The following is a 24,670-nucleotide window of genomic DNA, read 5'->3' on the forward strand; positions in this document are numbered from 1 at the left end:
AATCCCACCATAAACTGGTCCTCCCCTGTCACTCTCGGAAGAGGCGTCCCCTCCTGGTATACCTCTAATTCCCCCCTGTCCTTGCCTTTTCTTCCCCCTTGAGGTCCTCAAAGGACACCGCAAACTGGTTAACTATGTTCTTCGGGGTGGTACAATAATTCCCTTGGTCATCTGAAATCCCCTCTACCCACCTCTCTGCCCTTTTGGCCCTCAGTCTCGCTGCCAGCAGGGTGTCTTCTTTATCCACCGGGCTCTTAATATTTCTTGTGCAGAAACTGCATTCATACACCACCTTGCCCGTTTGGCAAGGCTTTCAACTCCTCCCGCTTATCGCTCACTGCCCCTATCAATTCCCCATCCCTGGGACCCCCTTTGGGCCCACCTCTTCCAATGCAGCAATTTCAGTTCTGAGTTTACTTTCCAGGAGACCCTGCATCCTTTTGATTTTGGAACCTTCCCTGATTAGGAACCCTCTCCAAGTAGGTTTCGCCATGTCACAGGAGGAAACCCTGCTCAACAGTTCCTTGCGAACACATAGATAATCGATACATGTTTATGTACCATGTGGCTGCGAGAAAAAGGCAAATCCCCTCACTCCTGGGTGAAGCGGCCGCAACACATCAGACATCCAGGTATTCCTGCAACTTCCACCTCTCCCCCTTTTTGGCAAATTAGGTTCCTCCTCCCCCAATGCACGTCAATCCATTGCCGGGTCATCCCACAAATTAAAATCTCCCCTCAACAGCAGATATCCCGTAGCCTCCTGCAGAATGCAAGGTAACATATCCTTGAGGAATCCCATTTGACCCTGGTTGACACAATATAACTTGGTGATCATGATACCCCCCATCCACAGTCGTTTATGAAGTAAAATCCCCAACCCTCCATTCTTCACTGCCCCAGCGGCCCAGAACATCAGCATAGTCTGATCAGAGGGGATGCAGTGTTCCTCCCCATAAACCTCCTCATTTCCTGGATCAATAGGACATCTGATTTCCAATTTCAACTTTCCAAACTCACTCGCCATGAGAGAGCTTATTGGGTGCGTTCATACCCTTTACATTTAAGCTGCCCTCACCTCCATCATAGTCCTACATCCACCGTGCACTGCCTAACTCCAAGGACGTAACCTCATACCATGTACCGCTTCTTTAGTGCCAAAAACTGTACATTCTCCTAACTTGCAAACGCTGCCTACCTCTCCCTCCCCCGCCCTACTTCAAGCCCCACGAAACAAGAGACATCCATCCGTGAAAGGGCCACCAAAACAACTTAGACCAACCCCCAATCCCCTCATAACTATTTCAACTAGAAAATGCACCGACCCAGAAATCGCTATGAAAACCACCCTATGGAAAAATTCCACCCCAAAAAATGCACCACCCCATCAAGTCCCCCTCATTTCACTGGCGATGGCGTGTTAAGGCTCCTAAATTTCCTCCCTCTGGGAACTCTCCGGCACTGCTCCAGGCCCCTTTCCAGGGACTGTCTCCCCATTCCTTCCTCACCAGCCACAGGGGGGCCCCTTCCATGTCCTTCTCACTCTAAGTGAGGCGTCGTAATACCTTCTGGGTCTCCGACCCCATAGTCACTCTGTAGTGTGCGTCACCCACCTCAAACACCAAGGAAAAAGGGTATGTCCACCTGCACCGGATACCTCTTTCCGACAACCGAGAGGTCAGGGGGCGACAGTCCCTTCATCTGGACAGGGTCAAATATGAGATTTGTTTTGTAAATTCTGTTTATTAGTTTTCAAAGAGCAGTTAACAACCATCACAAGCACATAAACATATTTACTTAACTTCAACCCCCCAACCCACATCCCCCTCCCCCCAACGTGATCAATAGGTGCAGCGCTTTAAAAGGTTAGAGTTCCTATAAGGACGCTGTGCATGACAGGCCCAAGAATTTCAGGCGCTGAGGGCACCACTGGACAAATATGAGCAATCTTGATATATCTGCACTGAGAACCCTTCAAACTGGATGTTCCGCTGCCACCTTATCCACATAGGGTAGGAACTTTTCCACCAAAGACCTTGGGCCCTTTCCATGCACCATGCCCCCTCTATGGGCTCTCTACAACTCCACTCCCTTCCCACCTTTGTCAAGGAACAACGCTTTAATGAGGGCCTTCACCTTTCTCTGCATATCACTCAGGGACTCTCCTTTGTGTTTCTTCAACCCATAAATCCAGAGATTATTTCTTTGCTCCCTGTTCTCTAGGTCGTCCAGTTTTAGCTGCAACTCCCTCTTCCCTGGACTCCACATCCGTCATTCTAGCCTCATATTTCATTTCAAATAAGTCTGCATTCAAATAGTTACTTTCCATCTCCTCAACCTTATTTTCCAGCACCTTCACCCTGCCCCTCAAGTCAGCAATCGAGTCCTGAATGTCCCCCCCTTCAGTGCCTTGATTTCTTGCATGTTCCTGACGTCGTCCTTCGTGGAGGGGATAGGATTGCCGCTTTCCCCGAGACTGTTGCACAGGTTCCTCGGTCCCCTGCATACCTACCATCTCTCCAACCCTCCTGTACTGTTGCAGGGATGGTATCCCCACCGACTGAGCCAGCTCCAGGGTGCCCACTGCTTTACCACTGGCTGCGTGTCTCCACCAGACTCTCAGGACCAATCCAGACTTATGTGGCCCAGATCCAAACTCTCTTCCTCCACCATGTCCGCTGCTTGGCTGGCTACCACCTTCGATCCAGGTTTACTACTCTCCAGAGGCCCCACCACAAAGCATAGGCCAGGCCAGCCCTCCCACGCACACATATGCAGCTTCAATAGAGTCCTTGTGTCCCCTGCTGCATGCCACCTGAACCAGGATCAACACGCCGAGAAGATGGCCTCCTGGTCCCAGTCAATGAGCACTTCGAACACGCTCTGGAAGAGGCCTCACCTCCTCTGCACTTCTGCTCACTGTCTGTCAGGAAGGGCCCATTCATTGCACCTGCGCTCTGCACAGTACACCCGGGCCTGCCACCAACACCTGAAGCGCACTCTCGTGTCCTCTGGGCTTCCCCAGAGCTTCTCTGGCACAGGGCCGATGTCCTGGACTGCCCGGTCCTCACCCAGGGACTCCGCGGGCCTGCTGCTGCTTCCGCAGACACCTGCACCATTCCAGGGCTCACCACGAGAGGAGGCCATGCCGAGCCTCCTGCAGGCCACCTCCATCAGGGGCCGATGCCTCCCTGCTATGACCCACAGCCGTTCCAGATCCTGCGGGCACCTCTTGCTCGCCGCCACTGCTCACCGCCTCCACAGGCCTGGCATATCGCGCTGTATATCGCACTGCAGGCCCTGGCCCTTTACCAGCACAAGCACCGTCACACAGCAAGGCGTGAACTTCTCTCCGGGTGCTCTCAAGGGCACCCCTGGTCCTCGTTGCTCCAGCCGCCATCACCTCAGCCCGCACTGGTGACTCAGCACACCACACTCCGGGTCAGGTGCAAGTATTTTTCACTGCATCAGAGTGGGGAAAAGCAAAGCTTGTCTTCTAGGCAGCCATCATGCCCCCTGGTGGTCTCCCGCAACACACTTTTCATCGGCTCCATAAAAATGTTTTGTTATATTTTCCAGCTATGTCACAAAAGCCAATTAAATTGAATGATCAGTTAAAATAACTGGTATGATTGGCGGCATTTATACACAAGTTATTTGCTTTAGCACTTCTTGCAATATCGCATTTAAAGCACTCTTTGTCTTTAGGTGCTTTGGATCATTGTAGAAGAGAAAGTGAGTGACATAGCAGTGCAGTTTCTTAGTGAATGATTCAGCGTGCTTGAATCGTACCATGGCATGCACTCATCTTTGTTATGACATTCTTCATTTTAAGTCAAAACAGCTACTTGAAGGGTAACTTTTCCATCAATGTGTCCTTAAGGAAGTCCAAATTATCTGTAGTATAGTACATACATCTTGAAACATCTGGAGTGACTCATCAGGCTTAGTGCCAAACAAGTTCCTGCCATTGAAGAGCATGTCCAGGAGGTTCTCCTGGACGTCAGTAGAGAACACTGGCATCATCAGCCAGGAAAAACGCTGCAAGGCGTTGCTGGTGGCCATCGTCCTTGCAACACAGTCTGCGCTATCCAGGCCAGACGGCAAAATCTGGCAGGAGGCTTCTTTGTCGTCTTTAATAAGGGCCTCAAAGCCATCCCACATTTCCCCTTCAGAGATATAGTTAGCTGCCTTGTCCATCCGTGACCATGGAGCAAAAGAAAATGTAGTCATTCAGTTCATGAGGGGTCTTTACAATATTTTTCACCCACACCAGTTTTTTGTTCTGGCTAGGGATTTAAATTTAGTGTTGATGTTTTTAATGGGTGCTCCATTTGAGCTCTTTCATTTTTGTTTTTTAAGACTGCTCACCCTTAAGGTTATTTTCCTGGTTCATCACTTCAGCTAGACAGGTGAGTGAGCTCCAAACTCTGCTAATTCTCCCTACTTGGTTTTCTCCACGGAGAAGGTGATGTTGAGAGTTAGACCTGTCTTCCTTCCAAAGGTGGTCTCTGATTTCCATCCATCTGTTGATCCATCTGTCAGTCTTCTTTCCTCCGCATCACCCTTCCAAGAAGATGAGTATTTCCATCATCTAGATCCAGTGCAGGCCCTCAAGTTCTATGTCTCTCGGACAAGGGGGAGAACAGGACTGATGACCAACCTTTTGTTGGCTATGCGGTAGGCAAGTTATGAAACACCCGGTCCCAAAGAATCATTCTCTGCATCTTAGAATGCTATGATCTGGTTGGCAAGGAAGTTCTTGAGGGTCTTAGGGCTCACTCCACTAGAGGTTGGCCGCCACCTCATCTCTGCAACATGGAGGGCCTTTTCTGAATATTTGCTAAGCAGCTTCATTACTGCTTGGATTCTATGTCTGGTCAGGACGCTTGTTTTGGCAGAGCTGTCCTTCAGCTTTCTGGTTTTGGTGGTGTCCTGGCTATCCTCCCTCCTCCAGGTCGTTGTAGTGCTTTGGGAGTCGATCATAGATGAAGAATCTGTGGGAGGAAGGAGTCTGTTAGAAGAATACATTAATGACCTTTCGGTAATGTTCTTTCTGATGTATGTTCCTTTCCACGGATTCCTCATTGCCTTCCCTACCAGCCCCTCTTCGGTATCTAGCACACCTTAGTTTTGTGGTCTCTCAGTGTCAGAGTGCTAGGGAGAAAATGTGGAACTGAGGTCATGGCATCTCTCTCTCTCTCTCTCTCTCTCTCTCTCTCTCTCTCTCTATATATATATATATAGATACAATGGCCAGCGCGGGGCTGTTAGAAGCATCAGCCGGAGCTGCGCTCCGTCCCCACATGGCGGAAAAGGTTTCTGAAGAACAGCTTGTGCTGAGGAATCTGTGGGAGAAACATCCATCAGAAAGAACATTAACAAAAGTTAAGTAATTTGGTCTTCTGCTTCAAATATGTATTTTGAACTCGCTAGGTATCAAACATTTTTTTCTCACATGTTTTGCTTTTGCAACTCTTCTTTGTGTGATGGAACATGGGAATGTCCACTTCTCCTATGCCAGGATAGTTTTTCAAAGCAATTTAGCAGCCTGATCTGGAGCCTTCACATTTTGGAGCTTGGTTCTGCTTGTGAAAGCACAGCATCAACATCTGATTTCAAAGGCTGCTACTGGTTTTTGGAGACAGGATTACTAAATACTACATGTCAATAAATGGATTTCAGTATGTGTTTTTCAGGAATTGTTTCAATATGTCTTCCTCTTGAACATGTTTTAAGTAACAGATTTCTTTCTAGCGTCACTCAGTATCTGCCATTATGAAGACCTTCCCTTTCAAAAGGAGCTGTCAAAACTAGTCATTGTACCTGTATTGTACATTCTGTGGGGTTTCAGGTTTTTTTTGTTGCACTTTGCAAGACATTTTGTAAATTGTTCACATTGCAGTCTTTGCAATATACTGTGTCATATACATGAGCATCTTTTGTATTGAAGCTTCCGCTGAACTTGAGTTTCCATTGGCTATTTTCACTCGACTGAATAGCATCATACATCTTCAGACCTGCTTCCTCAGTGCAAACAGTGTGCAATGGACACCTCCCAGCTTCTGATATATTGCAAAAGTAGGCGTATTTTGGAAGTGTGTGCCTGGTACTTTTGTATCTTGTACAGGGACACTCCTTGCTTACTGAGGGAGTGTGGGGTGGCAGTGGTGATAGATGCCACTTTGCGTTACATGGTTAGTTCTTCTGCAGTTGTATTTTCGAGGTGTTGTGCAAGGTATTTATAATCGCTGTTTTCACACTCATTTGGAATTATTACAGCATCAAGTAGATTTTGTGTTTTGAACTAAAGCCTACTTTTGTTAGAGTTGACAAACACACATGATAGTCTACAGCAAGGTGCAAAATGTCACATTTAAAGCTACTAGTTACCTAAATAATTTGCTCTCACTCCTCTGGGAACGAAAGCCAGTGCATGCCGCATATGAATGCATGCCAAACTTCAATACTTAACATGTGTAGCCTGCATAGCCCTCACTGTTAAGTTACAATGGAAGAGAAAAAGGTATGCTGCATCCCGTCCTCGGGTAAGATCAATATTTTAACCAATACACAATGAATATATGTGGATCGGAAGCCCATTTACTTGTGCTGCTCTAGCAGTGTATATTTGTGTAAAACTGATGTTGGATTCTGAAACCAGGGACATGGGTTCCAGTCCCGGCGTTCTCATATCACTTAAATCTTGTTAGACCCACTACTGATGAAACTGGACTTAAATTCCAGTTTCAACCCTTGATTGGTCAAATGATGCGACCGTGTAAACTTCTCTGTTTCATTGTGCCGCTAAGTGTTAGAATGTGGATCCCCTCCTAAGAGCATGAAGTGTATGTATTTACTCGAATGCCACAATTTCATTAAAAAAAAAAAAAAAGCAATTAGTGTTTGCTGCCAAATTGCAAACTGATGAATCCAGAACCCTGGGCTTGCATCTTGGCTTCGCCATTAATGTGATCCTGGGCAAATCGCTATGCCATATTTTCGCTTGATGCTAAAAGTGTGATAAGTTATGGTGCAGTCTCCAAATGTACTTGAAGGCCATGATTTAAGAATCCCCGCCCCGTACACACACATTTTTCATCCCACTAAAAGCACTACACTCAGGCACTTAAAAACATATTAGGGGCAACAGGAAATGCACAAATCTAACCCTTAACACTTTCTGCAAAATATATATAATTTCAAAAGTTTTCGCCCCCCCCTTCCCTAGTTGAGTGTACAGTCAACCTACCAAACACGAGATTGGCTTTGTCATAACACAACTTACTTGATACAGTTCACAATCCAAGGGTGACACCATACTGCAATGTGGTTCACCCCGTTCTTTTCCGAGAAGGCGAGCAGCAATTGTTTGGACTAAAAGAGTAAGGCCTGTCCAGGTATAACTTTAGAGCCCACTTAGCATCCAGCGCGTGTAGTGCCCTGTCCGCTGCCCTAGCCAGGCTCTGAAAGATCATCGGCAGAGAGAAGCTCCGATTCATAAGAAAGGTTGACACCACTTTCGGGATAAAGTGAGGGTTGGTCTTTAGCACCAACTTGTCTCTGTAGAATCTCATGAAAGGTTCCTGCCGCTCTGACGGCCACATGGAAAGCTACCTTCCAAGAGAGAAACTTCAGAACTGAGGTTTGCATGTGCTCAAACAGAGGGCCCATCATCTTTAAAAGCACTATATTCAGTTTCCATGCTGGTACTGGTCTGCAGACCAGCAGAAACTTGCACAGTGAACAAAGAACAATGCCCCACCTCTTCCTGTATATTGTGTTGACAGGTAGATGAACTCTCAATGAAAAATACTGCAGTCCACGTCAGGCCAGGTCCAGCAGATAAGGCAAGATCTCATGAGGCTGGCACAGGACCAGATGAAGGTCATCCTGGACGCACCAGCCACAGAATCTTTTCCATTTCTTTACATAGGTGTCCTTGTTGAGAGTGCCCTAGCTTTGGCCAGAATGTCCAAGCAGTTCTGCCCCAATGCTAGACAGGCAAACACTACGACCTCTAGAGAAATGCTGCCATGTAGAGCGGGTTTGGGCGTGGTAGAGCACTGTGCCCTGTTCCCTGGACAACAGGTCGTAGTTGCGAGGCCTGACCCACATAGGAGCATTCAGAATCATCCTGCACGGGTGCACCTTAGCTTGTAGACTACCTTCTGGATTAGAGGAAAAGTGTACACAAATGTCCCAGACCATTTGATTGAAAACACACTCTGGATTCAGTTAACTGTAGGCGAAGTCTCTGCATTTTTTTGGTTTCAGTAGTAGCAAACAGATCGACCTCTGGACACCCCCACACACAGAAGAGTTGTTCCTCCAGTTCTACATCTGATTCCCATCCGTGGTAGCCTTTTAGATACCGTCAGATCAAGTCTGCTACCACGCTCTTTTTTTTCCTCACCATCAGCCGCACCTGTTGCATGTGGTCGCTGGGGACAGTGGCAAGGACCTGGTGCCCTCCTTATTCTGAATGCAAAACTTTATAGTTGTGTTATCCGTCTGTATCCTGATGGCTTTTCCGGAGATTACCAGAAGGCGGCTTTCAGTACTAGCTGGGTTGCCCTCATCTCCAGCAGATTGTTGTGCCACAATTCGGGGGAGCAATGACCCGGAGAATGTCAATGGTGCACATCTCCTGGAATGACGGTCCCTTGACCAGGTTGGGGGTGTGAATCCACCAGGACATGGCATGATTTATCACAATGTTCATATAGACAATGTCCACCTATCTCCGTGTAGCTGACGCCACTCAAGGGCCAGCGGCTCCTGAAGTAGGGTCATCTGCAACCTGCAGAGTGAAATAAAGGACGACATAAATCCCATAAGCCTCTTTTACAAGTGGACAGGTATATGCTTTTCTTGCCTGAATCAAATCGCCTGTTGTTGCGTGAGTCCACCCTTGGATCGGGTGGACAGGCCAGGCGCACCGTCATATCGAAGAGGGCACCTAGCAATTTTATCTTGTGTGTTGGAACAAACATGGAGGTTTCGTTCTCTGGGAATGTCATTTAGTACACCAAACCCACAAATTCCCTTGTGCCGCTCTCAATAGCCGAGCAGACCAGCCAGTAGTCCAGGTATGGGGAATGTGAACCACCAGCCTCTGCAGATGTGCTGCCTCCAGCACTAGTCGTTTGGTAAAGACCACGAGTGCCAACCTGAAAAGAACTTGAAATACCTTCCTTCTAGAGGCCTTCGCTCAGCTGCCTCCAACTCTCTGAGGGTCAGACGCTTCTCCAGGCAGACAGTGGGGGTAGATCTCTCTCCACTGCTGGTGCCTCCCTCTGAAACAGCCTCCCTGCCCCTCCCTCAAAGACTTCAGCCGGACCACCTGAAGTTCCGGAAGCAGCTCAAGACCCTCCTTTTTTCCTCTGCATTCTCTCTCTCGCTTCCTTGCTAGCCTACCTTTCTGCTGAGCCGACTGGTTTGCTTGGTACCCTCAGAGTCTCACTGGGTACCAGGCTCCTCCATAACCAGTCTTCCTCGCACTGCCCTCTAGCCTACTGCAAACTTAGGGGCTGTTAACTGTAACCCCTAAAGCCCCCCTGCACTTACTCAGAGCCAAGCAACCGTGGCTGCACTTACTCAGAGACTAGCTCCCCTGATCGCACTTCCCCCTAACCTATCCCTTCCCCCTGCACTTCTCGGTTTCACACTTGCACGATCCAAAAGGCCTAGTAGGATCATTTGTCTTGTCTTCCCTATCTTGTCTTGTAGCACCTAGAAACACTGGTGTACAGGCAGGTTATAAATGCCATATCATATCAATTGGAAGTCTGCTCCCATGAACTGGAACTGCAGGGATCTTCAGTGCTTTTAATAAATGGAGAATGGACATGCGCATCCGCGGCACATGGAAAGTCCTAATTCAGGACCAGCAGGATGACATTCTGCAACATCACCAACTTGAACGTTTTGCTGATAATGTATTTGTTCAGGGCACGAAGATCTATCACGTGCTTGTACCCCTTTTCTCGTTTTCAAATGAGGAAGTACCTAGAATAAACACCCTGCCCCCTCTCCCTTTTCAGGGGCCCCTCAATGGCACCCTTTAGCAGCATCTGTTCCACTTCTTCCAACAGTTGAGACCAGTTTTCTTCAGACACTCCTCTCTTTTGAGATGGTGTACAGGGAGGTTTTGATCAAATTCCAGAGTCTGGAGTATCATCACAATGCCCAACACCCATTTGTCAGACGTTATTAGCTACCAATAATGCCCACTGATGCAGATGAACCCTACAAAGATCTTGATCTTTTCTCCCGCCGGTGTGCTGTAGGTGAGAGGGGCTGGCTAAAGCAGGCTCAGGCCTGCTTGAGGGGCTGAGGCTTGGCCTTTTTTCCCTGGCTTTCTCCTCTTCAGTGTCTGTGTGGCAAATAGAAGGAGGTCTGGCCTTGCTGAGCTCGATGATGCTCTAACCTCACTGTGAATGGAGTGATGATTGGCCTGCTGACATTGATGGGTGTCTGGAAGACAGCAACCCTACAGCTCTGGCAATCAGATGTGTGCCGTGAAAAGTGAGGTCCAGAATCTTTGTCTCCAACCTGGCCTAAAACCTCTGGGTTTCACCAGAACTGCTGACTGAGAACCGCTCCATGGGGGCCTGCATAATATTGTTTGCGCAAAGCACCCCGTCCTGGACCAGATAACCGCCTTCCATTGCTCGTCCTCAGGAAGGAGCTCAAAGAGAGACTGCACCTTGTCCCACAAGTCCCTCTCGTAGCACGGGCACAGTCTGTATGACATTTGTTCCTGCGACATCCATCTTGTGGGACTATTTCTCATGGGGGCAAAGTGGAGTGAAGCCTCTAGAGTTTCTGACATGCGTACCTGTTCTGAACACAATTGCTGAAAAAACCTCCAAGATACTGCCCATCACTGCAGGTGGCATGGCTTCCTAGTCACCTTTCGACACCCAGAGCGCTTCCCTGGGCCTCTCCAGTCCAATTCATCATCTCCTGTGGCTCAGGGGTGAGGACGATAGAGACCAGAGATGGTGCGTCCTAGATGACGAGTGTCAATGACCGAAGTAAAAAAAGTACAATGGGACCTTGATCGACACCAGGATCTGGACCTGCATGAATCCCTGACCCCTAATCAACAAACGTCCCTCAGTGACCGGCACCAACGTTGACTGCAAACCAAAACCCGCCAGCGACGACATCCCCTCAAGCCACGGAGACCAACGTGACGCCCCTCAGTGGTGACACTTCCAGTGATGACAGGCAACGATAGCACCATGCCCACTGATGCAGATGAACCCTGCAAAGCCGATCGCAATGGCAGGCACTTCGGTTTTGTACGATCGGACCAAAAAAAAAAAAGGTCTGACCGTACAATACGACCGAAAAATGCTACCACCAAAGGTTCGAACACCAAAAGTTCGAACCTTAGGTGGTAGCATTGCAGGTAAGTAAAAAAAAAAAAAAAGAAAGACTGCGGGGGTGTCCCCCGCAACACCCCGCTCACTATACTCTGTGGTATAGTGAGCGGGGTGTTGCTGGGGACACGTCCGCAGCACACCCGCAAAAAAGAAAAAAAAAAATCAGGGGCTGCAGCGGTGTCCCACGCAACGCCCCGCTCACTATACTTTACAGTATGGCAGGCACTTCGGTATTGTACGAACGGACCGAACTTTACAGTATAGTGAGCAGGGGTTGCCGGGGACACCCCTGCAGCCCCGTAGTATGTAGGTGGGTTCGCATGAGAAAGGTGCGAACTTTTGGTAGTTCACACCTTTCTCATGTAAACTTTCCAGCCGCTGCAAAATCAGCCGCGGTCGGATCACATAGAATCGGCACTGCCAGCCCCCGATGACAGTGGGTAACAGTCACCTTTTTTTAGCCTGGGTTGGTTGGTTTCTGAAGCTGATCTGTGAGTCAATGGTCCCCTTCCCAAGCACTAGAGGCTGCAGTTTTGGCTATCCTTCCAATCTAACCTCTCCTCTCACTCACAGCCCCTGTGCTTCTTTTTCCCCTTTTTAGGCCCCTTTTCAGCTCTGGGCTTGTGAAGTCCGGCTAAGAGTCTTCTCTTCCTGCCAGTCCTGGTGGAGCTATCACCTAAAGATCCCTTGTCCAAGGGCTGAAAAAGAATCTGAAAGTAAAACTGTAATCTGAAGATGGATGGGACACAATGGCCTGGTTATGCAGGAGCAGCAGCATGATTTTAGAGGCTGGTTGTAGATTACATTCATTTAAGTTGAATTGGCTTTCGGGGGGCGGGATGCAGGATTATTCTGAGTTAGGTGTGTCTATCAAAGACCCAATACTGCAGCTTAGTCTTTATTTTACTTCCTATATCTTAAAACCCAAAGTGATCCAGAAGTTCAAGATGTTGGGTTCCAGTATGCTTTTCATTGCTCCTCTCTGCCTAAGCCAGCAATGGTGCCCAGGCCTCCCCATCTTGTTGAAGCAACCAAATTCTATGTTGCAAGGCACGATATTCCAGTACGACCAGTACTGGTGCTTGAGACCTTACAATTTAGTAATTTACAATTGTCTCCTGGCTTTACGCAGATTCTGATAGTAGCATAAGCCTGTTTAGAAGAAACATTAGTTTGCATTTAGTAACTTCAAAACTTAATTTATGGACCCTCATTTGTTTGACGGTGCAGAATTAACATGCTGGTAATTCCGTTTACCTGCATGTTTCCAGACTGGCAAGATCCACGTTTGGTGTTGGAGTGGCCGGATGTGGCTGCAGCTCCGAGCTGCTGGTAATTCTGGCACCCCACCACCAAAAAATGCTGTTATTATTGGCACTACTAATACCAGTGCCAGTAATACCAGCAATTCCCCCCATGAGTCCTATGGGACTCCATGGAAGAGGGAATACCCACCCTTATCGGCACTTGTAATCTGCCAGTGATTCCAGTAGACCAAGTGCTGGTAACAGTAATAGTTTGGTGGTATACTGCTGAATTTAGCAAGGGGATACCACCAAACATGTAATGAGGCCCATGGATTTTGATGCATAGGAAGCTTCCCAAATGGGGCAGGCCGCCCTCCAGTATTTTTCGTTAAGACATGCAGGGCTGGATAAAGGACCACCTTTGCCTACCTCAAGAAACCACAGTGAGTGTCCTCTTTGGTGACGCACATGTATAGAAATAGAAAGCTGTAAACACTGATTAGCCAACTGTTCAGACGTTTTCTTCATCATGGATTTTGGTTCAGAGTCACAGTTGCATATCGCCTACAAACCACTTTTATGAGATGTTTCTACTAGAGATACGCTTACTTTGATTGTAAGGCTGCAGAGCACCATGGCTGATCACGATACCACACAAGGAATTGTTCTCTTTAAAAGCATTTATTGGAGCTAGTTATCGAGTCTGTGTGCCTCATGAAAGATTTGCTAGTGAATGTGAATGAGATCCATAGAGCTGGAGTGGAAAATGAATGTATTCCAAACCTATCTGCAGAGGCAGATTTAATATGTTAACTGCAACTTTACTACCCTGGACCACCATATGAACCGCTACACTCGCTTTGGTTTTCTAGTTGACTTTACAATTACAGTATGTGTGAAGTTTGCAAACATCCCACAGATTCCATTCCCTAAGGTTCACAGCGGAACATCTCAGAGACTGTACTCTTGACAATGAACATATACATGTGTACTGCTTTTAAGTACTTTAATTATGAAGTTAACAGAAAAACCTAACTTTACTTTACATTGAAATGATTTTATAATGTTGGGAAGGGTTTGTAATTTGGAGGCACATTCAAGTGTTTACCCAGAGTGCTATAGCGTCTAGAAACATCCCTGTGGACACTATTCACAGAGACCTGCCCCAACGTTACCATGTTTTGGCACTAGTAAACCACATAGGGGCTCTGTAAATGTTCCCTACTGGTCTGATTTACTGGGCGGACCGGCCCCCACCCACAGACTTTCACGGAAGCACCAGCACCGTTGTTACCAGTGCCAGTGTTTACGTGGTCCCCATTCCCATAGAGTCCTATGGCACTCTATGGGAATGGCGAACAACAAATTACCGGTGCCTGACTTTTCCGGCCGCCGGGATTGTAATACCCCAGTGTTACCGGCAAGCCAGGCGCTGGTAACTGTTTACGGGTCCGGCGGGAACCTGCAGGTTTTACCGGCACGGTTACCGCCGGACCCGTAATGAGGCCCATTGACTTACAATGCCACACATATACTAAATGGATTGCATGTTTAATACAGAAAATAATCTTTCTTTTTAGATATTAAATATTGATGGCAGAGATGGGCTGTCTTCTCAATAGTGCCCTTGGGAATGAAGGAGCAGAGATGTGGACCGGCAGCCAGATAGGGTGGATGAAAAAAGAGGATAGTGCATGCTGTTAGGACAAATACATTTCCTGTTACCGGATTCTCTACTTTGGTCTCGTGTAGCGCAACATATGACATTCTAGCCGCCTTGACACTTGCACGTAAAGCATCACATTCAGGGAGATACTCATTCTATTTGCAGCAAAGTTGCGTGCCACACGCATGACAGCTAGTTCACGAGCAAACGGTTGAGGGCTGCATATGTTTGCAGAATCATTGTAATAATTGACATCTCTGAACTATTGACAGATGCTGGAGAGTTGGTCTGGTAATGCAACATTAAGCTTGTTTCCCAAATAGAGGTTCAGTTGCCCCCAACATTTTTAGAAAAAAGCACAAGCACCATTCCTACCTGATGCTATAATAATGACTTGCTCCATCCCTGGCACTCATCTACTGAACTGAAGTCTTGGGTATGCTGTGCTCGGGCACCGCTTTGCTGAGACGCTGCCGGGATGCTCGGCCTTGAGCAAAAGTCCAAGACCCGAGTCTCACAAATCAAAGGGCAACTTCGAGTAAAAAATCAAATGGAACCGTACGAAACCCCTTTGGGGCTAAGGGAGCCCTTGCCTTTTGCTCCATGGTTGTAGGGCCTAAAGACATGCACCTATGCTTTTCAGCGTTACGCCCTTTACTGGTGTTCTGCTTGCGACTGTAGCCTGTAGCCTACCAGTCCCATATTATGAGGGGGGAGGAAAAGTGACTAGTTCTCCGATGCATAACCTGCACACCAATCCTCAATTGCAGTGGAGACATGTATTTATTGGGTATTTATAATGCACCTATACACAATGACTATTATCTCCCATTGCTCTTCAGATAGAGGTGCCCCGCGGGTGCAGAGCATAGTGGGAGCTGCAGGACTCGTGCTAAAAAGGACAGCACCTCATTTACTGCATTTACATATATGTTTTAAAGAATTCAGTTGGAAATACATAATTAATGCTTTCTTGATTCCCTGTGCACCTGTTGCACTTATGAATGCAATGCTGATGCCCCCGAGTAATGCAAATCCAGGCAAGAAACGTTTCCTTCCTCGCAGCGATTTTCCTGGAATCCTGTGATATGGAACAACCAGTAACAGTCCACACCGAGCTGATTGCAACGGCCAGCACAGTCATCAATAGCTTTGAATGGGTAAGCCCTTCTCCAATATGCCAAACGGAAAGTGGACCCTGAAAAATCAGTCAATGTTGCAAAATATTGGACGCTTCCTGATCAGTCACATGCCAGGAGTGAAGCTGGGGGCAAAAATCACATGGTCACCTTAAATATATATACACACACAGTGTCATCAGGCCAAGCCTCTAGACCCCGGAAAAAAACACACTGCACTCCCGTGTCTGGGTGGAGGTAGAACTCCATTGCCTGTGTCCTGTTATGGTAGTAAAAGGTGCTCTTCACCCCCTTCCTTGCAACAAAGCCAAACATACATGACACTGCCTGCCTTGACAAGATGCAGAAATGCACACAGCGTTTTCTCGGTAGCGCACACACCATGTCCTACTCTTACAGCAGAGGCAGGAACAAAAGTGGCTGTGGAGACAGAACAGTAATGATCACTTCTTGTCCCTACAGTGGAGCTAGAAACACAATACGGTGCCCCCTGTCTTCACTGCCCCTGGTTTCTGCAGTGGGGTGCATTGTTCATGCACTTGCATTAGTCACACATGGCTTTTTAAGCTCTGAATTTGTCCAAATGGTTCAATACATGCAGGAAGTAATATAACTGCAGGCGGTATACAATCTTAATAACATTTATAAAAGTCGCATTTCCTGTGTATGAATAGAACAACTGATTGGTTCTTCATCTAGGATCATTTAAGAGAAACATGCAAAACTCCAGGTCAAGCTGTGGACGGCTGTCTGTTGGGTTCTGCTTTAGCACCAGTGTTGGACAAGAATCTCTGCAGGCTGCTGCTGTGGTCATCAGTGGCAATTCTGGCAGTTTGGGTGGCAGGGAGCACCTGTGACTCTGCACTTGCAGCCCCCAGATGTATCACCGGAGCCCTGTAAGAGAAAGCAGAACAGCTGTTGACTAATCAGCCATGGTGTGTAGTCTATCTTCTAACAATCCTCTTATCAGCATCTTCCCAGACTCTCTTCCCTTGGCCTTCGGGCCTCTTGTACACTTCTCTGAATGGCTCAAGAAAACAGACATTCTTCACAGCTTCAGTGTCTGACATGTCTGACCCTTCCTGATACTCACCATTGGTCCCCAGCGAGGCCCCTTTGTCACCCAGCAGAGCTCAGTGTGACACACAGCACATTTGATCCAATCACAGCCGTCTTTTTTCTGGATGATGATTTTGCACTGGGGGCAGAGCATGGCAATTCCCTGCTGTACCATCGTCTGTAAAGAACCATGAGAGCAGGCACGAAGTTACAGAAAGGCGTAAGGTGCACATCCACGCCAACAACAGCATCAGGTCTGATGTGTCTTAAGAGTTAAGACCAAGAGACATATTGATGTGAAGTTCCATGCAAGAGACAACAGGTACATGAAAGACAAACAGAGGTTCAAACAAAAGTATTCCGATCACTCCAGTTAGTCCGCACCAACTAAATATGTGTGTCAACATGGGGAGCGATGAAAGAACACACTAGATCCAGACACAAACAGTTGTATTTCTACATCCCATTTTAATGAAACGCTTAATGAAACGCCTTCGCCTAATACTTTTCTGCAAAAAGATAGTTTCTTCAATGATCGTCCAGTGCACATTTCAACCTGATAGTTAAAATAAATTCATCTGTCGGTAAAGCGATGACACATATTAAACTCACATTGCATTTGAATCCTGTTTGAAGATAAAGCAAGTAATGGGTTTGATGGAAAACAGCTTGCCTAAGTTACAAAACAAACCATGTTTCTGTTCTTTTTCTAAATAGTGCATCCCACGCTCACACCCCCATACACCTCAAATTCGAATAATTCACGTCCTTTCAAGCCTCCTGCCATAGTTCCAACCCATTTACTCACCTATTCAAACTCTTGCTTTTTGTATGTTGAACACAGTCACCCATACGGGAACACAATGACTTGCCCGACCTAACCACAGCCGCAAGAGTTCCCGAAATAGTAACCATCCTGTATACCATATTGTAAATAAGATTCCATCAATGTCCTCCATGCGCCAAAGTAGTACCATAAGGTCAGGCTTCTGGGTAAATATGTTCTACAAATGGCTTTATGGTCAAACAACATTCACATAATTATTATTACTATATTTATTGAGCGCAGACCTAACTTCGAGAAGCAAAGGAGCGCTTTACAGAGGCATACAACAGTACATATGCATGACAGAGCATTTTTCAGAGGTAACAAAGGACCAGATCTTGCTTTAAGATGATAGGGGTAAGATTGTCCAGACTGGGGGCCCTGGATCCCTTGTTTTTCTTTATTAAGAATTCAATATCTTCTGAGTCAAATGCTGTCCCTGGGATAGCCTGTGATATATTGTGTGGTAACCCGGGCAACACCCCCTTTCCTGGATCTTTGAAAGTGTTCACATAGGATGTAATCCAGGTATCCTCACTTATAATGAGTAAATAAATTCAGTAGAGAGGTATTCCATCTCACCCTGGTCCCTTTATTGCATATATCCAGAAAGGGAAGCCAACCACACATGTCTTTCTTTATTTATTTATTCAAAAGTAAATATAATTGAGCTAGCTCAATGATCATTGGAATGTTCAATAAGAATAGATAGTGCCGAGCAATAAGAGGCATGGGAAGAAGATACAAAAATATGATCCATCTACGAGGATGTTGTGCCCCTTGGCCAAGTGTAGTGAGGGATTCCTCGCTCTTCCCTCTTACGCATCACTAGAAAGAGATCCCAAATTGAGGAAAATGTACACCAAGCTTCTCCCCTTTGCTCTGACTCCCTTTTGGACTTTTAAAATCTAGGTGCTTTAGTTTTATAGATTTCAATTGCACACTCAGCGTTAAAATTCCCCCTGCTAGAACATTGGGGGCATCCCAACCAACAAATCAATATGGATGACAATTCTTCTTTTGTTTAATGACACTTTAGCCGGGTTCCAGTATAAATTCAACAGAAGGATTTCCATATTGATCTTAATAATGTTAACCCCAATAGCCAGGATCCTGAAAAACATCACTAAACAAGGAGGCCTCAAGACTGAAGCCTATAAATATTGGCAGGCCCCCACTGGTTCGTCCTAGCTCAGATGTTGTGGCTGATTGAGGAAAAACCCTGGAAACCATTGACAAAAACAGGTAGAGAAACCATTGTTTCCTGGAACATGTAAATGTAATAACCACATGATGAGCCTGATTAAGAGTATGGCTGTAAGGCAACAACGGCGCCGGTATCACTACCCACACCATTGCTTCCGTAGCACCATACTAGGAGTTCTGCTCGCGGGTGCCCTTGCAGCCACCAGGTTTGACCTGGTGGCCGTAACGGCACCCACGAGCAGAACTTGATGGTAGCAACGGTACCATTAATAACGGTACTGTTGCTACCACCCGCACCATTCCCATTGAGTCCTATGGGGCTCAGTGGGAATGGGGAATCATTTTTACAGGCGCCCAGCTAAGGGCAATTACCGGGGCCAGCAAGGTCATAATGACCCAGTAATTGCCCTTTTCTGGGCGCCGAAAAAAAATCAATACCGGCGGCAGCCGTGCCTGTAGTACTGGCATGGCCGCCGCCAGCCTCGTAATGAGGCCCAATGTATATTCTAGATCATGTAATTCATGTAAATTGTTAAATCTGCAACAGTTCAGGATTCAACTTTCAATGGCTGTCGATAAAAGATTATGTTGAGTTCCTGAGGGCTTTAGATTCTTATATGGCCTCCAGAAGCCAAAACCAGTCTCCGATGGGGCCATTCAGTTGGACGGATTAGACATATCGCCCTCGATTAGACATATCAACCTTTTAAAAAATATATATATCGTTTGAATGTATGCTACTCTCCATGAAGGGGGAATTAATCCTGTTGCAAGGATTTCTCTGAACAGATCAGCCAGAATAGGCGCCCAAAGGACCGGATCTTGCTTTAAGGTAATAGGGGCAAGATTCTCTAACCTGGGGGCCCTGGAACCCTTGCTTTTCATTATTAAGAATTCAATATCCTCTGGGTCTAATGCTGTCCTTGAGATAGCCTGTGATATATGGTGTGGTAACTCAGACAAAACCCCTTTCCTGGATCTTTGAAAGTGTTAGCAGATTTGTGTTGCTCCATCCGCTCCCAGATTCTTTTTAGGAGAGTTATTGCCAAACGACTCTTTGATATTGTTATTCAGTCTGACAATAGATTCCAGTACCAAGTGAAGTGCTGCAACCCATGAGGACTCCAAGGTGTTAGCATTAGAGAAAGTATCCAGGTTTTTTGAAGCTCTACCGGCTGACAGAGTTATGAAAATATCTCTTTCTTCTAACTCAAAGTTTATAGCCTTATTATTCAGACCACTCTGCATTTTAGATGTCCCCTGTGAGGTACCTCTATTACCAATATCACATCCCAGAGGATTCTTTCACATTTCCTGACAGAGGCGAAGAAAAGATGCATCCAGAACTATAGAGTCAGATAAATACACATATAAGGCATTAGATACACTCTCTTTGGTTATAGGTGGTTTCTATATGTGCATGATCTCGGTGGGCATGCAGAAGTCCATGTTATTTCCTTGTTTGTTTTTAAGAGCTGATTTGGGCTTATAAACTAGATTTGACTCTTCAGCTTCCGAGGACATGGTCTCCGCCCAAATGGCACTGTCAACTATCTCCTCCTGCATCACCAAGTCATGTGTGGCCCCCTCTGAGTTGGTTGTACTTAGGGGGGAGCACTGCATAGATTATAGTGAGACGTAGCCATGGCACCTCGCCTGGCTAAAGTCTAGAAAGCACGTGGGATAGCTGTCACGCCAAGTCTCAAGATAAGGGGCAACAAAGCCAAAGATCAAAGCTCATTTAAATCTCACTCCCCTCTCAATCTCAGTATCTTTTTGTATTTGTAATTGTTTATTTATACAGCGCTTATACACAGGTGGAATGCTTCAAGGTGGGAAGGGAACAAGGGAATACAGTAGTCATTCTTAGGCCTTGAAGTTTCCGAATGATCTAACAGAAAGAACAAGTTACTTACCAACTGGTAACGTTCTTTCGACTGGATGTTCCTCCAACGTATTCCACATCTTTGACATGTAATGTCCACAGCTGTGCTGCTTCGGAAATTTGTTCGGCAGGGGGTGTCCTGCGTTGGTAGCGTTGGGTCGATGTCCCTCGAAGGCCTCTGTCGAGGGTGACGTCACCAGATGTTATAAATAGGACACAAGGCGCCTGTAGCCTCAGTTCTGTTTTTTCTGCAAACGTGTTTGCTTCGAGAAACTCGGCGTGTCTCATGTGATCTTCTTCAAAGAAAATGTCTTCAAATGCAGCAACATGCGCGAAGAGACGAAACAATGTTGCGCCTTTTCCTGTTCCAGCTATCCACTAGGAAATGTTTTATTTTCTGCTGCTGCAACTCTCACTATTATGAAAACCTGAACACCGGGGGTGGGTCAGTGCATCCCTACAGCTTGATCAAAATGCAGAGAGCCCAGCTCATCGAGAACTGTGAGAACTGCACCACTACTGCTAGCGCTATGCTAGCGCCTTGGATTCAATGATTATAACGCAGTTCTGTTACCTCCTTACTCCGCCTTCTCACACCAAACAGTGAAGACACACTAGCAGACTGCGAGAACTGCACCGTAATGGCCCTTTTTCCACCCAGAGAAGGTACTGAAGAAGAACACCAAGATCTCAGTACCGCACAAGCCATGCCAGCCCTGGAGTTGGATTTGGCTCCATCTGAATCTTCCGAAACCAGCAGGTGTGGTAGCAGTGGTCCATCCTTAAGCCTAGCATTCCTCCTTCCATAAACCCGGTGATTTGCTACTAGAGGCTCTGTCTAGCATCATGCAAGATCCAGTGGTCGAAGTGTACGAAAAGAAGTAGTGGAACTATGTTCCCTGCTGGCCTGTCCCCGCACCCCACAAACCCCATTGCCACGGCCCCTCCCACGCGCCATACAAACCCCTAAATAAACACATCTGCTGTTTAAGGGAGCATTCAGTGCAGTGCACTGAAGTGCAAGTTTCAACTTCTTCCTATGCTTATTTTAAAACGAAAACATAATTTTTAAAATAAAAGTATAGGAAAGAGTAAAACTTAATTTTATAAAGTAGAAGAGCACCGCTCCTGTCCACTTCGACCACTGGCAAGATCCCTTGGGTGCAGTCTGTGACAGTGCCATCCTTTCTGTCTATGGCCCCTGACATACACCAGAGTAGCTAGACGAGGAAGCACCATTCCAAGCAGTGTAGGGCTCCAGACCTGGCTCTCTGGCATGGAAGTCCTCATCTCTGAAACAGTCCAAGAATCTCAATTCCTCCTCCATGGTTAGTTGCGCTTGTATCCTGCCACCGGAGGAGTTTTTTGGGCCAATCCAGAATGCCCAGACAATGCATGGATCGCGATTCCTGATCAGATGGGGATATCCTACAGAGGACAAAAACCTCCCCTGTCCACACTCTACTTCTTTTCTTTTTGACAGCCTTGATGCTGTTTCCCCCCCAGGCCCATGTTACAGAACATGATTTTGCTAAACTTTAAGTGTCCCCAGCACACGATTCAGCAGCAGCTACCTGAACCTTTGGATCTAGTAGAACAATATGTGGCCTTCCTCATCCACTCTTAATGGACTCAACCCACTCACCAATGTCCATTTTTGTTTGTGTGTGGAAACAGCAGGTGTCTCAATGTCTTGCTGGCCACATTCAGAAATGCTCCTGGACATTTTTCCTTCAAACACGTTCCTGGATCTCCTGGTCGACAAGCTCACATGCAGCATCCTTCCAGCCTCAAGAAGCCCATCCTTCCACCTGCAGCTCTGACTCCAAACTTGTCAGAGCTTAAGAGAGATTTTTACAGAAAACTCTGGTAGGAAATGTGTGATTATCTGACCCAATGGTGAAACAACACCAAGTGGAGCTGAAACCCCTATAAAGTGGTAGCTATGGTAGAGCGATCAGGCTTAACTTGGAGGGAGGAGGGCTGGTAAGGAAGGTCTGTTAGCCTGTACAGTTAAACAAAGAAACCACCCCACAAGGTTATACAGAAAATATATATAAACTATCGCACATATACTCTATCGGGTCAAAATAAATACTTTCGTTACACATAGCATAAGATGGAATCAGCGGATGTATAAAAAACAGCAGTGGTCAGTTACGACTTAATCCACACTCACTAACATGTGAATACACTATCTGGTGATAGGGACTGCACATATAATCTAAGGAGGATGTAGAGTCGATGGGAACTCGAGACAATGCAAAACATTGTATTCACAGACATTGGGCCTCATTACGACCCAGGCGGTAAGTTACCGCCTGGGCCGTGACTTTACCACCATGGCGTAAAGTACGTTTACGCCATGGTGGTTGGCGGACTTACCGCCCTATTCCGAGGTCAGCGGGGCGGTAAGTCCCCAATCCCCATTTACCCTTCCCCATTCCCATTTTTGCCCCATAGGGCATAATGGGAGTGGGGAAGGCGTTAATTACGCCACCGTAAATTACGGTGGCGTAATTAACTCCATGGTCCCTTAGCGCCATGGATTTTAACACCTGCTAAAAGCAGGTGTTAAATCCGCCATGGCGCTAAGGGACCTCGTACTCAGGCGGTAAGGGACGGCGCTGTTTACGCCGCCGTAAACCCCTTACCGCCTGAGTCGTAATGAGGCCCATTATCAGAACCTAAGATGCACACTGTACATTAAATGTATATATACTTAGAGGGAGGAAAGCAAGATTTCAGCACCCATACCGAAAAGGGCACCAACACACAGGAATAGGTACGACTTGCAGTACTAGTCACAAGGGGCCTCATTACGACCCAGGCGCTAAGTGGTTAACAGCGACATAAAAGGCTGCGGCGCCGTTAACCACTTAGCGCCTTACTACGAGGTCCCTTTGTGGGACTCGACCGAACGGCTGGTCTGGACCAGCCGTTAAAAGTAGGTACCCGCAAAGGGACCTCGCAGTCAATTACGGTACCGCAATTTGCGGTACCGTAATTGCCGCCTTCCCCATTCCCATTGAGCCCTATGGGGCAAAAATGGGAATGGGGAAGGGCCATGGTGAAATGGGGAAATACCGCCCCGGCAACCTTGGAATGGGACGGTATTTCCCCATTTCACCATGGCGGACTCGTTACAACACCGGCACCAACCATGCTGATAATAGCTCCATGGTTTAGCGCTGGTGTTGTAATGAGGGCCAAGGACTTGTTATATTCCTAGAAGAGACAGTGATACAACAGTAGCCATAAGGGAAACAAGGCAATTTCATAAGAAGGAGGGTAAGGCAGGACTTTAAAACATACAGATAAAATCAGGAGCATGAGCTAAAATTCCAGTCAATGGCCCTCATTACAACTCAGGCGGGGGACCATGGTGCTATTAGCACCATGGTCCATGCCGGATTCCGCCATGGTGGATGGCGGAATTACCGCCCCATTCCAAGGTGAGTGGGGAGGTAATTCCCCATTCACCATTTGCCCTTCCCCATTTTTGCCCCATAGGGCATAATGGGGATGGGGAAGGCGCTAATTACGGCACCGTAAATTACGGTGCCGTAATTAGCACCAAGGTCGCTTAGCGCCTTGGACTTTAACGCCTGCAAAAAGCAGGCATTAAAGTGTGAATCAGGCGTTAAGGGTTAACGGCGCCGACGGCGCCGTTAAACCCTTAACGCCTGACTTGTAATGAGGGCCAATGCACCTAAATCTCTAGGGTCTCGAAGGGGACCCAGCAAAAATGTAAATAGCCAGGAAAGTACTTGAAAAAGTCAATTTAAGAAGAGTTTCAGGAAAGTGTTCTGAGTGCCAGAGAAAATACAGGACAGTCAGTAGCCAGATCTACAGTTGTGGGGAAAAGCCAGGTAAGTCCTACTTCTATGCATTAGATGCAGCGATGGCAGAAAAAACAAACCCATGGGACACCATAGAAGACCCACTTGAAGTGGCCCACAGCATGGTTCAACCCCCTTCAGCCCCAGGAAGAGATAGATGCTAGCAGGATTCAGGCCCAATGCAAACACATGGGAAAACGAGGTTGAAGTACACCTGCAAATATCTTTGAACACGGGGACCACTGAGGGTAACTATTAAGAATAACCCACTATACCTGGGCCCAGAAGTAAGTACACATGGTCGTTGTTCCCAAAAGGTTTCATCCAGGAAGTTGAAACAACCCAGTGAGTACAGTTCTTCTGTTGCAGGGCGATTTCAGGAATCCAATCACCCAGGGACTTGA

At 46.9% G+C, this 24,670-nt stretch overlaps 1 protein-coding gene across 1 annotated transcript in view; it reads right to left on the bottom strand.

The window, feature by feature from the left end:
- Nucleotides 1–16,073: 16,073 nt before the first annotated feature.
- The window catches only part of RBCK1 (RANBP2-type and C3HC4-type zinc finger containing 1), a 629,308-nt gene continuing 620,711 nt past the window's right edge, over nt 16,074–24,670 (bottom strand). The window contains exons 12-13 of the mRNA XM_069650952.1: nt 16,542–16,685; nt 16,074–16,342 (exon numbers count right to left, since the gene is read on the bottom strand). Coding sequence (XP_069507053.1) covers nt 16,262–16,342; nt 16,542–16,685 — 225 coding nt within the window. The 3' untranslated portion in view covers nt 16,074–16,261. The remainder of the gene's footprint in view (nt 16,343–16,541; nt 16,686–24,670) is intronic.

The sequence above is a fragment of the Ambystoma mexicanum genome, chromosome 3p, assembly GCF_040938575.1.
Source record: "Ambystoma mexicanum isolate Mex_15411 chromosome 3p, UKY_AmexF1_1, whole genome shotgun sequence".
Lineage (NCBI taxonomy): Eukaryota > Metazoa > Chordata > Amphibia > Caudata > Ambystomatidae > Ambystoma > Ambystoma mexicanum.